Here is a 16,339-nt window from a genome sequence, read left to right as displayed (position 1 = left end):
CAAGTGGGGGTGATTCGGTCCTTCTTAGAAGGAGCAACAAAATACTCAAGGGAGCAAATATGGAGACAAAGCGAGGGACAAAAACTGAATGAGGGGCCGTCTGAAGACCTTTCCACCTGAGTATCCATCCCATGTGCAGTCACCAAAGGTAGATGCTGATGTGGAAGTCAGGAAGTGCATGCTGATAAGGGCCTGATATGGATGTCTCCTCAGAGGTCTTCAAGAGTCTGACATATTCAGAGGCAGATGCTCACAACTAGCCATTGAACTGATCATGGGTTTCTCAATAGAGGAGTTAGAGTGAAGACTGAAGGAGCTGAAAGGATTTGTGGCACCATGAGGAGAACAATAATACCAACCAACCACAGCTCCCAGGGTCTAAACCACCAGCCTGGGAGCACTTAGGGGGGGGATTCAGGGCTTCAGCTGAATATGTAAGAGTGGAGGGCCCTGCTGGGCATAGGTGGAAGAAGAGAACCTTGACCTCATGAAGGCTGGATGCCCCAGGGGGTGGGAATTTTGAGGGTGGGGAGGTGGGAGTGGGGGGGAGTAGATAGAGGTTACATCCACAGAGAAGGAGGAGGAGGGGTGAGGGGATTGGGGGTTCCGGGGTGGGTGGGGGATGGGGTAAGGGGACAACATAGGAAATGTAAATAAAACATCCAATAAAAAAAATAAAATAAAATAATAAAAAAAAAAAGAAATGTGACCACCGGGGCTCCTGAAATAGCCTTACACTGAGAAGCACTTACTGTTCTTGAAGAGGACCTGGGTAGGGTTCCCAGCACCCACATGGCACCTCACTAACATCCAGAATTCCAATTCTAGGGGACCTGAAACCCTCTTCTGGCTTCTGAAGGCACTGCATGCATGTGATATACATACATACATATAAGCAAAACAGACATACACATAAAATTAATATTTAAAAAACAAAACATCGTATTGTTTTTATTTTATAATACTAGTGAAATAAAATGTAATAGTCTTCTAATTTGGAAATTTGGAAAGACTATCTAAAGTTACTAACATTTCTTCCTAATTGTTTTCCCCTTTCTCATAATAGACCAATCCATATTTCCTAATTATTTCAGGGGCATTTTAAACAGTGGAATCTACCTCTAGTGTATTCATTGGTGGCTGGAAACAACTGAGCATGTCTCTATTATTCTTTACCTGTTTTATTTCCTTCATCTTCAAGATGGTATTAATACTTAGTATTTGCCTTTTCTGCTTTACTTGGAGTTCAGCGTCTGACCCCTGATATAATAGTTGTTAAATAATTTTTCATCACTGGAAGACTAGAAGGCGTCATTGCTTCCTGTATGACATATTTGGCAACTGAATACTTAGGAAAAACATTGTATGCTTGCTGTAAAGGCTTTAGTTCCTATAAATATAGTTTTTGGGCTACAGGAGACCAACAAAACAGGAGAATTTACTTATACATGCCCATCAATCTAGCTTCCCATACTGCTTCTTTACTTTTTACTTTTTCTCAAAATACATGATGGAATAACTAGTTAATGAAACAATTAGTATTAGTATGAGAATCTGAATATGCCATTTTATAAAGTTCTATGTGTGTTCCAGGATGATATCTGCCTAATAGTGCAAAATTTGGGAAATTTGGGACATATAAGACAGGAAAATACCTTTCCTAGCCTTAGAAAATAAATAACATTTAGAACACCATACTCTATTGAGTCTCTCTGAAAATGCTGTGTCTTTGTAAAATAAAATTATTTGGATTACAGCTAGGTTCAGTAAGGTCACCATAACAAAATTTTTAAATGAATTACCATCCAATGACAATTGACAGACTGTTTGGGTGTGGTATATTTCAATAAACCAAAAAAGTATCAAACAAAAGAATTTCTGACATAAGTCCTATTGTGTAGAAAGTTCTTACAGTTTATCTTTTGGTATTGATGAGCCAAACGTCCTCTGGATAAAGTTAATCTTTGATGACACCATTTAAAGAGTCGTTTTCATCTCGATAGGTGAGTATCCTAGTGGTGTCATTGTTGCCATTGTTGTTTTGTTACTGTTGTGTTGCTTGTTATTTAGAAGTTTACAATCCCTGGAATGCAGAATTGTTTCCTCTGGATTTGCTCTTTTTTGTTTCAAGAACACATTCCCCAGATACGTTACATTCTTTTCTTTCCTATTTTGTTTCTAGTTTCCTTTTCTTTCTTTTTTTTAAACCAAACTCTCACTATGTTGGCTTGACTGACTTTTTAGCTCACTTCATAAGCCAAACTGGCCTTGAACTTGTAATTGATCTCTGCCTTCCAGGTGCTCAGATTACAGGAGGAAACTCTAATATCTGGCTCCCTGACAGTGTTGACCTAATTCATCTGCTACTTGGTTTTCTCACTCTAAAGGCCTTATGTGACAAACTTTTATAAAATTCCCAGTGTTCACTAACACTTTCTAATGCCCTAAACCTGTTTTCTCTTTATTCTATAAACTACTATCACCATCATATTGGTCTATTTATCACTTATCTTTTCTTGATTTCTAAGCTCCATGAGGACAGGTCTATTCCTATTGCCCAGCATGAAGTAAGCATCGAACAACTTGTATGAAACTTAAAACTAAAAATTCATTAGAAAAGGCTTGAAATCAAAGAAAAATAATGTTTTTTCACTTTAGTGTTTTAAAGAAAAATCACCAGTGTAGTAGGGAATAGGACAAAAATTCATCAGAATTACAAATAAGGCCATGCCAACAGAAGCTACTGAATTAAACCCAGTTGCAGGAGCCTTGTCCTTTTGGAGATTTGGAGAATGAGACTTGCAGGACTCTCCTTGCCAGCCATAGTAACAGTGACACACAAATCCATTCTTCATATTCATTATGGTCTTCAGCTTACTTTTTGGAGAAATGACAAAACTGAAACTTTTGTTTGGGACATAATTCTTGCGGCTATCCTCAGGCATATGTAGATAAAAGGAGGATTCTGGTGTCTTTCGAACACATCTTCCATGACTGTTACATAGACTTTTACTACAGAGCTTTGCTGCTGATGTTACATTGAGAACATAGGGGCCCAATTGCCCGTGAACAGTTTGTTGCACAGATAAGCAAGTCTCCTGTAGAGAAAAAGAGAGAGAGAGAGAAAGAGAGATGCTTATAGAACAAACAGAATAGATTCCAGAGAAATAAACTCATATGTATACAGTCAAGTGACCTTTGACAGGGATGTCAAGAATACACAACATAGAAAAACCCAACTTGTTAACAAATAGTGTTGGGGAAACAATTGTCTAAACAAAATTGAACCACTCACTTATATAACAGAAAATTTAACAAAAAGTGGATTAAACTTAAACACGAAGAACCAGAAACTGATAAAAAAAACTTTAAGCAGAAAGCATGCTTTTCTTCCTGCTTCCTGTCAACTGTGACATCTTTTTTGCATGAGATCAGAAGCACTGGTGACAGAAGAAAAGGAACAAAGACAACTACGTCAGACTAAACACTATTGCATACACAGAAAAAGTAAAACTGTTAATGGAATGAGGAGGTATTCTACAAAGTAATGGAAAAGATGTGCAAAATCCCTATTTCCTACAATTACTAGCTCCGCATCCAGAAGGGATTCAAAATAACATGCGTGACAACTGAAAGGAACAAAACAAACACCAGCATAACCAGGTTTGATGGTATAGGCCTATAACCTCAGCTATTTGGGAGGCTAGGGCAAGAGAATTTCAAGTCTGAGCCTTGAGTGGCCTACAGAGTTGAATGCAAGGCCCTCCCAGACAATTTAAGATCTCGTCTAAAAATGTGTAATAAAATGAAAGCCAGGGATATAGCTCACTGGTACAGCCCTTGCCAAGCATGTGTGAGACCTCTGGTTCAGTCCCTAAAACAGAAAATATGGATAAGTAAACAGACAGGGGCATGATGGCACACATCTTTAATCCCAGCACTTAACTGGAAGACAGAGACATGTGGATCCCTTTGAGTTCAGTGACAGACTAGTTCATACAGAAAGTTCTAGGCCAGTTATATAGTGAGATTTTTGTCTTAAAAAAAAAACACAGTGGCTAGCTCACTTGAACAAATAAATAAAAGAGGCATATAAATAAATAATTTTAATTCTCAGAAAGGTACAAATCCAAGGTACAATGAGACATTACCACATACCTGTAAGATTGGCTACTATTAGGGTACATGTAGCGATTACATGTATTGATGACATTGTTTGGAACCCTTTTAGCCTGCTGATTTAAATGTAAAGAGATGCAAACCTAAGGAATACAGTATGGAAGGTCTTTAAAGATTAAAACTAGAACTATCATATGCAGGAATATATATACATATACTCTCATATGGGCATATATACAAAAAAAAGTTTAAACTATGATCTGGAAGTGGCATCCACACTTCTATATTCAGTGTGGGGCTATTCTTTGTAGTCAAGAACTGTAATTAACCCAAGTGTCCATCAGGAGATGTATGGATAATGATCATGTGATATATACAACGGAATATAACTCAATCTTTAAAAATAGAAGAAGACTCTGCCATTTGGAAGAAAGCTAGTTAGCACAGAAGACATTATGCTAAGTAATCAAAGAAGTACCAAAATTCACCACAGTATGAGTCCACTTGTACATGAGTTATCTAAATTTCAAATCAATACACTGAAAGGTGCATGCATGCTAGACAAACAAATGTTACAAATCTGCTGTAGAACATGATAGCTATAATTAACAATGCTGGATTATGACCTTCCAAAATTGTTACAAAATAGATGTTAAGTTAAATATTCTAACTTCAAAATTTTAAAAATATCAATCAACTATCCTATAAATACCATTTTCCTTCCATGTATACTTTTATTATAAGCTACCATCAAACTAAAAAATAATTGTAAAGAATCTATTCTTCATAATAATAAAATGATTTTCAATTTTTCATGATAACTTGTGTTATGTATATATAACAGCGTTTCTTTGACTAAATTTCCTGCATTGTGAGTTTAATTCTGCTACAGTTTTAAATGAAGAAAGTAAGACTGAGAGCAGTTACTTAACATGCTCCAAATTATACCCTTAGGATATAATAATCAGCTTCTTACTTTAGGCTGCCCAGTTGAAGATTATGCTTGTCCACCCCTCTGTTAGCCACAGTCTAGTATAGAATTGGGTGATCAGTGTTCAGCTCTACAGTCTTTGAACTTTGTTACAGCTGAAGAAACAAACAATTGGCAGCCAACTGATGTGAGAAAACACTTTGAAAATTTTGAAAATTGTTTTAAATTTTTAAAATCACTAGCCAGGACAGCAGTTCTCAACCTGTGAGTCACTATGCCTTCGTTAACTTCTACCTCCAAAAATGTCTGTTCATAACAGTAGCCAAATTACAGGTCTGAAGTAGCAGTGAGAATAATTTGATGGTTGGGTAGTCACCAGAACATGAGGAACTGTTTGAAAGGGACGCAGCATTAGAAAGGTTGAGAACCACTGACTAGAATGTAACAGTAACAGAGAAATTACTACTGACCTTTGTATCAGAATATTCATATCCTCCCCACAGTATTATTCCTGCTGCTCCCAATGCAGCACTTTCACCGATTGTGTGCACTAAGTCCTCCTATAAAAGAGAAGGACCAGGAGAAATTTTTACCAAGTCATGTTAAGCACTGATTATTCATTAAGATTGTTTTTTTATAAAGAAACAGCTATAGAAGAACTGGAAAAGGTGATTTGGGCACTTTTTAGATTATCTGATAATATTCCAGTATTCCAGGAAATGTTCTGAATACTGAGGCTATGAAAATAAATAGATTCTAATCCTTGGTCTGGAGTTCTGTAAAATATTAAGATAGACATATAAACATTAAAGACAACACAATGAACTAATATCCATATTTGAGAGAGAAGTGAAGATATATGAATCGTTGTGTACGAACAGAACCAACTGCCATGCCAAGTGTGTTTAAGAGACAAAAAAACACAGTTCTGGGTTTGAGATACCTCAGGAAGCCCCCAGAGGCCTTGTAAAATCAGCTTTCAGTCTCTCTTAGTTGTCCTACTACTTGAGGAGACTCTAGTGATGAGCACAGCACACATCTTGGTTATAAGACATAGAGAAATCAAGCGAGACTGAACTAGATTTTCCTCCTGATTGACTAAATTTCCTAGTCCCAGAAGACGCTGTGCAGGCTACTAGGAGTGATCTCACCCATCTGTGAACCCTACAGATTATGAGAACAACATACCAGGCAAGATGTGTCCACTATTTTTATGGGGGTAACCAACTGCTTCATCTGATTGGATTTGAGGCTTGTTCCACAGAAACAGAATTCATACATGCTTCTATAAACCTGGTCAAAAGCCAATCTCTCTCTAATTAGAATTAAGACATAATCAGCTCAACAAGAGGGAGACCATGCCTGGTACCAGAAACTAACTAGCTTCTCAGTGACAATGACAGTGGGGACATGATTAGTGGAGGAGAGTATTCCACCACTAATTTACTAAACCAGTGTAATCTCTAACAACCACCAATGCACATTTGTCTTTATACCCATATATAAGTGTAGTTTTCACCCCTCATCAAAGAAACTTCTCTTTGCAACAGAGAAAACTACAACCACAGTCGACCAAAATGCAGAGCTGTGGACCACTGTCCTAATAGACACAGCCATACATTCCCACCCTAAAGGCTCAGGGACCATTGTGGAAGAGGGAGAGGAAAGACTGTAAGAACCAGAAGGCCAGGGAGCGTACTGTGAGATTGCATCTTCTAACAATAGCAAAAACTATACCCATGAAGTCTCACCAACTTGACTGCGCAAATGTAGATTGAACAAGGATTTCTCTTTGCAACAGAAACCTTTACCTTAACCACAACTAACCTAATTGCAGAATTTTGGATCCATGACCCAATAGATACATCCACAAAACATCCCCACCCCCAATGCTCAGGGAACATTGAACAAGAATGAGAGCAATAAACATGTCAACCTGGATGGAGGAAAGCCCATGAGGCCTCAGCTCTACACAAAGAACTACAAAGGACAAGTAGCATTATGTGGACTGAACAGGTTATACTTAGGAATATATATGTATATACACATACATGTATATACATATAATAATTAGTAAAGAAAAAAGGCTGTAAATTTGAAGAAAGTAGGGAGAGGTACATAGGAGTGTATGGAAGAGTTTGGGGGAGAAGAAAAATGTGATCAAATTATAAATATAATATTTTATATAAAAATATTTTAATAGTTATGTCAAAAAAATCACCCATGATAAGAAAAGTCAGGCTGTATGAGCAAACTGAATACTATTCTTTAGTTATATCTATATAATGTCAAACTTTCTTCTAAATATTTATACTTATACTCATAGACAAATGCTACACCCAGGCTTAACAGAGAAGCTTTTCTTTTCAATGAAAGGCTTTGTGAATGTGGTAATTGAAGCTGCTCAAGGTAATGAGAATAAGAGACAGTTGAGTACTCAGCCCTAAACATAATAGCTGCACCACCCCCTCCAAGGTTCGCAATAGAAATATGGGTAAAGGCTGCAAAATTCTGTCTTTAAAGCATGATATAGTCATTTGAAACATGATGTCAGAGCAGCTACAGTTGAATTTACTGAGCAAGCACAAGACTGGGCCTGTCAACAGTGGATCATGAATGGGAGGAGCTCATGGACTCTACCCTCCTTGCCATTCTATTGACTACTAAGAGAGTCTAGCTGAGTCAGTCATTGTCTTCAATTGTACACCCAGAGATGAGTCCACTAGGTACCAATGGAGAGTTCCAAACCCACAGCCTCATTGACAGCCCTGGTTAAAAATCAAGATCACAAAACAGAATAAAAGGACATGAGTGTAGTAAAGAGATTTGTAAAAGGGAATGGTCACAGGAAGGGAAAAAATAAGGAGGGGATAGAGAATGGGGATAGTCAAAATGCATTATATAATATATGAAATTGTCAAAGAGCAAATGTTGTCAACAGACAAAGTCTTACCTCTAAGTATTTATTACTAGAAAAGTACAAATTTGCAACTTTGGTAAAATGTATTTTTGCAGCTATGTAAAAAAAAAAACATTGGGTAGGGATGTCAAGATGTTAGAGAGTAGAGATAATAACTAGGGATGATGGGAGTTGTTTTGCGAAAAACTATAAAGGCTCAACATGTGCAACATCGATCCAGAAAAAAGATAAGGAAAGTTATTAGAGTTATTTCTAACTTGGACATGTAATTCTTAGTTACCTGTTAGATAATAGAAAGAGAAGGAAGAAGGCATTCAAATGACTCTTAAGTTGGGTGACTGGGTAGATTAGAAATTGAGGAGGAGGTTATGTTCAGGGTTGTAGGCCAAAAATAAATAATGGGAAGCAGAATGAGGGGGAAGGTAAGATATGGAAATGGTCTAAATGTTTTCCTCTCCCACGATATATTAGAGATTCTTTGAAAAGCTGGGGCACTCAAGGACCTGATGAGTAAACTTTCATGCCACAACCAAACATCCCTATACTATAGAAAAGCTCCAACTGAGCTTAGTTAGCAAAAATTAAATATCTCTTATTTGAAAGGCTTGACGACTACTTCAAACAGTAGAACTACTTCAAGTTTATGACTTTCTCAGATTTTATCTGTAGCTTTGTGTGTATGTGTGTGGGATATGTGCACATGAGAGATTCCAGAAGAGGGTGTTGGGACCGGTGGGGTTAGAGTTACGGACAGTCTCTAACTGCCTGATAGAGATGCTGGAAAGTGAACTCAGGTCTTTGTAAGGACTGTATGTGCTCTACGTGCTGAGGCATCTCTCCAGATCCTATTCTTATACTTTAAATGTAAACTATAGGCCATCCCCTCTGAACTCTGCTTCACAAACCAATAAACCATATACTCTATTCATCAAAAAGTATACAGTATCTTAAAACTATTATTAAGTTTAATGTTTTCCTGATGTATATGTATCACTTGTCAACCAACAGTATAGATTGTTTTCACCTATTGTCTAAGAAACATAACTTTTCAATGGGAGTTTTCGTTCAAAGAAGTTTTGTTGATTCTTTCAAATGTTTCCTGGCAAAAGACTTGTCTTATGTTTAAGGAATGTGGTACCATTTATATCGTAGAAGAATGAGTTCTTTCCTCGTATTACTTTAAAAATTGCAGATCAAAAAGACTAGTAGAAGGATCCCTAAGCAGAAATCCCCAAACCTAAAATGCCTGAAAATCTGAAACTCTGAACAGATCTGCTGCAACAAGAAAAACACTCTATACCAGACCTCAAGTGGCCAGTCACAGTAAAAGCATAGACACATTAAAACATTCTTAACTCACCGTTTACCGCTAAGATGAACCCTCTAGCTTCTTGGATTATTAGTTTTACTGTTAGTATTAATAACTGTATTATTGACCTGTCATAGTCATTAAATAATTTTGAATGGATAACTATAACCTCTAAAATTAATTCTTTGAAATTCCCACACTATTTTATGCAATGTGTTTTAACCACTCTCCTCCCCAAACTACTATCAGATCTACCCATCTTCCCTCCCCCATTCAATTTTGTGTCCTCCTTTTTGGGTTTTTAACACATCAAGTACAATTTGTGCTGCCCGTGTTCTCTTACATGTGTGACCATCAGCTGAATCATGGGTAACCTCCCAGATGTCATACTCCTTCTCCCAGGAGCTATTAGTTAGTCAGCTCCTCGTCTGGGGCTGAGACTTTGTGTCCACGTTCTCTCTAGAATTTGGCTTGGCTCCGGCTTATGTTGGTCTTAGGCATGCTGTCACAACCACTCTGAGTCCATAAGTGCAACCCTTATGGCTCTGCAATGATCCAAGCCTTAGGAGGAGTGGGAGTAATATATCTCTCTCTTAGGCTGAACATTCCATTGTCTCTTATTCTCTACACCTTGGGCAGTTGTCGGTCTCTGTATTAATCACCATCCACTGCAAAAAGAAGCTCATATTCTTTTTGTTGATTTAGTAGAAAAACTATATATTATTACTTACAACTGTATATTATATATTACAACTATATACTTTAGTAGAACTATAGTAATAGTTCTTTACTAAGGCTTATGACCCATCTAGCCAAAGGTTCTTGATCCCAATAACGGTGCCAAGTATAGTTTTCATGTTGTGAAATAGTCCTTAAGTCCAACGAGAAAGTAGTTGGTTACCCATGATGTTGGTGTTAATACTGCACCAATCGGCTTGCTTACCAGGCTGGTAGTTATTGTAGCTCAAATAGTCATTTTGCCAAAAGAATTTGAAAAGGTGATATTTGAGAGACCTATCAGTTGAAAGAGAGTTCGATGAAAAGACTTTGGACACCAAGAGCATCATCATAATTATCATTATTATTATTCTTAGGGTGTGTGTGTGTGTGTGTGTGTGTGTGTGTGTGTGTGAAGATACACTGAAACCATACATGTGTGGAGATTAGAGGACAACTTTCAGGAAGTGGTTCTCTCCTTCCCTTGTGTGTTATAGCGATCAAACTCAGGATGTCAGGTCTGCAAAGCAAGTAATTTTAGCAGCTTAACCTCCCACCTCTAGCCCAGGCTGGTTTCTGAAATAAAGACTTAGTCTATGCTGTGCTTGAAATAGTATTAGCACTAATGGTGTAAAGTTATCCAAAGACAAAGTAACTCTACATGCATGAACTTCCCAAGAATTAATACTGCCCTACAACATAGGTTTCTTTCTTGTACAGGAAGTAGCTCATAAAAAAAAAAAAAAAACTAAAGAAAAAGCCAAAGGTAAAAGTGAATTCATGTTTGAGTGAAAGTGGATTATTTTTTACCATAATGTTATGATTCTTTTTGTCATAAACTTATTGAATAAACCTACCATTTTGAAGAACATTAGTAATCTTGTGATGATAAAACTAGATAGTCTAATCAATCGTATATAATAAATATTAGATTGACAGGTTTTATTCTGAAATCTTTTAGGAAGAGTTGCTTCTGCATTTAAGTGCCCTTACTATGATGTAGTGGTCTAAGGAAGTGAGCTCTAATAGTCACACCTTTGTGTTAGTCATCATAACAACGGAGCTGTTGGCACTCAGATAGGGTTAGTCATTTTCTCACAGGTCCATCTGCCTAATGGTTGCATTCACACAGCAATGTCCCAAGTGACAATCTAGCTGATGTTTGAGCACTTCTAGAATCTGCAAATTCATTATTTCCCAGGCAAGTTCACCAAATATTTCTAAGCTTCATACTTGGTGCTAACATTGAGGATATCCCTGTCCTGGGTTCATTTCCCAATGCTATAAGATACCCTAATGAAAGCAGCTTATGAAAGAATGTGGATACAATCGTTCACAATGTGAGGTTACAGCCCAGCACTTACAAGAAGTCAAGGCAGCAAGGACTACAGGCAGCTAGTCACATTCGGTCCTGAGCAGACAAAGGTTGGATTCCTGCATGTTTCCTATTGGTCAGTTCACTTTCTCCTGTTTTATTCAGTCCAGGATCTGAATCCGGGAAATGCTACATCCCAGTTTTAGTTCTTCGCACATCACCTAGCAAATTCAAGGCATTTCCCCCACAGACATGACCACAGGGCAACCCAATCAAAACAATTCTTCACTGAGAACCTCTTCCCAGGTGATTCTAAATTGTGTCAAGTGGACAGTTACAACCAATTATCAAAATATCTATTTATATAAACTACACAATCCATTGACACCGACTATTAGCCCATATTGTGGACTCCAAAGAAACATACAATAGAATCCATGCCATCTTTTCAGCAAATATAATACTGCATAATGAAGAGTTCAATTGGTTAATACTTTAATCTCAAATCTCCTTTTTATAAATTTCCATCTGGAAAACCACAAGAGCCTTTATGGGAAACTCTTGTGAGTTCTAAATGAGTTTGTTTGTTTGTTTGTTTATTTTCAAAACAGGATTTCTCTTTTGTAACACTGGCTGTATAAATGAAGTTTTTTTGTTTTGTTTTTCCCCTTCCCTTCTTCCTTTTACTTCCTCTGGCCTATTTTTTTATTATTATTATTATTATTATTATTATATGTAAGTACACTGTAGCTGTCTTCAGACACCCTATAAGAGGACATCAGATCTCATTACCGATGATTGTGAGCCACCATGTGGTTGCTGGGATTTGAACTCATGACTTCCAGAAGTGCAGTCAGTCCTCTTAACCACTAAGCCATCTCACCAGCCCCTAAATGAGTTTTTCTATCTTCTAAAATTCTAGATAGCATGTCTACTCAGTTGTTTGGAATTTCAGAATTAAGTTGACATTTGAATAAATACACTCCTTTAATACTAGAATGACACTTTAATGAGAAATAAGTATCACCCAAAGATTTCTTTCTAAACTTAACATATATTCTATTAACCTTATATTGGGTTTATGTGATTTTTTTTTCTTACCTCTGATAGAGCCTCAATACTCTGCAAATAGAATGGCCTGGAAAAAATAAAAACTGGCAAAGCATAGTCCTTTCTAGTCATCTCGGCAACTCTGAGGGCTTCTCTCACTCGAAAGTGAACGAATTTCAGTGCATTTAAGTTTGATTTTAATATTTTACTCAAATATATGGAAGGATAAAGTGCCGCACTTTTTTCCCACAGCCACGTGAGTTGATCATTGCGGAAAATTTCATCATCTGGGCAACTACCTGTGTAGAACTCGGGATTTATCCGGTAATCATAGTTATAGCAATCTGGATAGAGATAGAAGCCCCATAAACGCTTTGGTCTCATTTCTAAAGCCAACGTGAGAGTAACGTTCATAAAACTTCTTCCAGCCTTTTCAAATTCTTGCTGGGCAACTGTTCTCACTTTCGTTTCAGCCCAGTCAGGATGGTGGTGTCGAGTGAAGGCTAGCGAGTGGTTTTTATATATTATTCTGCTGCCCCAATTCCTATCCCACTGGGGTCTCCAGCCTTCCCAGTCGATAACAGCAAGTCCTTCTGATCTCCACAAAGTGACAACATCCGCAATGTCTCTGGCACTTTTCCTGAGGTGCTCAGAGAGGTTCACATTCTGAGGTATTCCACCATAGAAGGATGTTCCATCTTCAGAGAAATACGGATAATATCCGAGTTCCTTTGGATAAAAAACGGCAATAGTGGATCCACTCTGCGTTTCAAAAGGATTTGGAATGATGTTAAACACTTGAAGATTTATATTTACATCGAAATTATTTTTACAAAACAAAGTAGGGGCAGCCCAGAAAATGTTGAAAGGTTGGTCCTTGATCACAGGAGGCATTACTGGTTTGAGAGCTGCCTGGGCAACCAAAACAAAGAGCACCAGTTCACCAAGCTGCGCCACCCACCGGCTAAACATGGATTGTTGTTTTCAGCATGACGAAAGTGTGCTAAAAGCAAGAACAAACATTCACGTGAAGGACTCAAATGCCTGGCTAGTTTCATAGTGTAAATTAAATATTTTCAAATAGTTACGGGGTTTATTAACACACTTATTCATGGTGTCATCTGAACAAGAGAAGAAAAATGAGACTTTTGTTCCCTCCTTGAAATGTTGAAGGAGACTTGATGAATACGAACTAGAAATTTCATACAGATCCTCTTCCATGTAAACACTGAGCTCATCTGCGCAAATTTGCTATTTGTTCTGAATTTAATTTCCTGTAATTCTAAGTACATGACCCAAACCATCATACACCAGCAAGCCTTTGGTGTGTTGCCCAAAGTTCTAGTTGGTGAGGCCAACTAGAAAAGAGCATCTCAATAAACTGTTACATTTTTCTATTAATTATTAGAAAAGAAATTCTAAAAACATGGCCACTTGGAAACTAACAAATATTGGCGTTTGAGCAAATATTACATAGGAAAAAAAATAATGGCCTGTATTAACAAAAACTAGTATCCTGTATGAAATTTGAAGCATACTGACCTCACTGGTTTATTTGATTGTTTCCAAAACACAGAAGGGTTCCCACAGGAATAGCATAAGATGACACAGAAACTAAAAGTGTCCTCGATCATCTGTTGGTGATCGTAGATTTGGCTAATGTCTTTTCTTGGGCATAGAAATAAACATTTTTAAACTATTATTTCTTTAAGACCACTATTCTTCTATGAATAAATTGGGCCATATTCTCAGCAGCTAAGCTGCAAGTAAAACTCGACCTTTTAGTCACACATAGTCAGTTAAGACAAAAAAAACCGCCAAAGAATCTTGCCAGAACATAAGAACTAAGGGGTGATGCATTCCAGCCAATCAGATTGTATCCTGAAAGCAATATTGCTGAAGTTGTCTAGCAAAGCTACTTTGTTATATAGTGTACATATTTAAAAATAAGGTATGCTGGTTAGTTTGGGCTGTTAACTTGATACAATCTAGAATCACCTGGTAAGAGAGCCTCTACTGGGAAATTATCTACATGATAATTGGCCAGTGGGTGTGTCTGTGAAGATTTTTCTTGATTTAAATAAGGTGTAGAAAAAGTCAAACCATTGTAGACTGTACCACTTCATGGGTTGGGCCCTGGCCTCTCCAAGAGTAAAGAAAAATAGCCGAGCATTAAGAAAACAGAAATTTGTTTCTCTCTCTGCTTGACTATGGATATGATGTGACTAGTTCCTGATGTGACTTCCCTGAAATGACAGACTATAGCCTAGAATTGTCAGGTAAATAAATCCTTTGCTTCCTATGTTGCTTTTTGTCAAGCTATTTCACCACAGCCACAGAAATTAAACCAGAACATACACGTATTGCAGATTTTCTTTGAAGTAGTTAAATCTTACCTGGTTTTAGGAGTTATGCATTACTAAGTATATATCTTTTCTTATTTAATCTATCAAATGCTGGAAAATACACCAACCAGAATCATATGTAAATTCTGACAACATAACACCCAGTTTGTAAAAGAAGAGGAACAGGAAGAGGAAGAGGAAGAGGAAGAGGAAGAGGAAGAAGAAGAAGAAGAAGAAGAAGAAGAAGAAGAAGAAGAAAGAGAAAAAGAAAGAAAGAAAGAAAGAAAGAAAGAAAGAAAGAAAGAAAGAAAGAAAGAAAGAAAGAAAGAAAGAAAGAAAGAAAGGAGGACAAGGACTTCTTATACAGTCACTTCCCCAATCAGAGGCTATCAGTGGCTTACTCTCAAATATTCTGAATTTTACTGAGATGACTGACTTCATGGGCTTTGTATTGTGATACCAGATCGAACACTAAGCCAACAAAGATGGCTCCCTACCGGTCACTCTATTCCACCTATAGGATCTTAATGTGACTGTGAATGGGTCTACCTTATAGAAAGGGGAGGAGTCAACCTTCTCCACCTTTATTGCTCAGGGGAATGTAAGTATACTCACTGTGCATAGGCAGAGTGCTTCACTTTCCTTATGCCCTATCTCCATATAATGGGTGGGCATACCTAATAAGCTGGGACACCCTTGGAATTAAATCTCTGTTGCATGTCACTTTGCATAAAACATGTTAGAGAAAAGGCGGCAAAAATATAAAAGATATGCCTTAGTAAAATCCAATTTCAAGCTTCTTTTGTAGGAAATTTTAATCTTGTTTTCTGAGTATATAAATCAGTATAGACCCTATCTTTGTCACTGGCCTGGAGCTAGTTTATTATTTTAACATTCTTTTGACTCCCAGCACACCTTTTTCTAACAAATGTCTAATATAGCAACAAAATTATGTATTATTAATTTCATGAGATTCTTTTTTTTTAATGTAATGAAATCACCCCTATGATTTTCTCTCAAGCCATTTTTGTTATTTATAGTGTGGAACCCAGTTTGTTTTTCCTCATTTATAGCACATGCATGCACTTGGGTTTATTGGCTCTGGTATGTTTTAGACACTGAGGAAAGTATGTTCTATGTTATGAGTAGGAGTGTCTTGACTGCCCAAATAGCTGTGCGTCATGTGCATTCCTGATGCCTTTGAAGGTCGGCAGAGGGTTTCAGATCTTCCAGGACAGATGTTACAGACTGGTGAGCTTAGACCTCAAACTCAGAACCCTGGGAAGTAGCTTAACTACTGAACAATCTCTCCAGCACCCCCACCCCCAAAAGTAAAGTATATTATGAGCATGATAGCCTGAATTCAATCCCTCCTCAACAAAAAGCTAAATTAAGTGGCATACTCTTGTAATTCTCACCCTGAAGAGGCTGAGAAAGACTGATCCCTGGGCCTCTCTATGCAAACAGCCTTGCCTACTTGTTCTAGGCTAATAAGAGACCCCGATTCAAAAGCAATGTGTAAGGAACATGAAGAGCTATATCTGAGGCTGTTCTCTGGCTTTCACTCATTTGTAGAAAGGCATGCACATGTACACCACACAGTCTGATGGAGATACACTAACAGCAATCTGGA

General features: G+C 37.5%; 1 protein-coding gene across 1 annotated transcript; it reads right to left on the bottom strand.

Annotated features, from left to right (window-relative positions):
* Positions 1 to 1,823: 1,823 nt before the first annotated feature.
* On the bottom strand, positions 1,824 to 14,189 carry LOC114617028 (hyaluronidase-4-like). The gene is made up of 4 exons (XM_028762519.1): positions 13,904 to 14,189; positions 12,413 to 13,364; positions 5,521 to 5,610; positions 1,824 to 3,098 (listed from the first exon to the last, which is right to left on the bottom strand). Exons 2-4 carry the CDS (start codon positions 13,331 to 13,333, stop codon positions 2,655 to 2,657), a joined length of 1,455 nt encoding a protein of 484 aa, XP_028618352.1. The 5' UTR covers positions 13,334 to 13,364; positions 13,904 to 14,189; the 3' UTR covers positions 1,824 to 2,654.
* Between the last annotated feature and the right edge of the window lie 2,150 nt (positions 14,190 to 16,339).

Source organism: Grammomys surdaster, unplaced genomic scaffold (genome assembly GCF_004785775.1).
Source record: "Grammomys surdaster isolate TR1022 unplaced genomic scaffold, NIH_TR_1.0 134, whole genome shotgun sequence".
Taxonomy (NCBI): domain Eukaryota; kingdom Metazoa; phylum Chordata; class Mammalia; order Rodentia; family Muridae; genus Grammomys; species Grammomys surdaster.
This window is presented reverse-complemented; position numbering and strand designations above follow the sequence as displayed.

Coding starts and splice junctions, on each gene's coding strand:
- LOC114617028 (XM_028762519.1), bottom strand. CDS start 13,333: ATGTTTAGCCGGTGGGTGGCGCAGCTTGGTGAACTGGTGCTCTTTGTT. Junction 5,611..12,412: donor GTATTGAGGCTCTATCAGAG/GTAAGAAAAAAA, acceptor TCTCTTTTATAG/GAGGACTTAGTGCACACAAT. Junction 3,099..5,520: donor ATGAATATTCTGATACAAAG/GTCAGTAGTAAT, acceptor TTTTCTCTACAG/GAGACTTGCTTATCTGTGCA.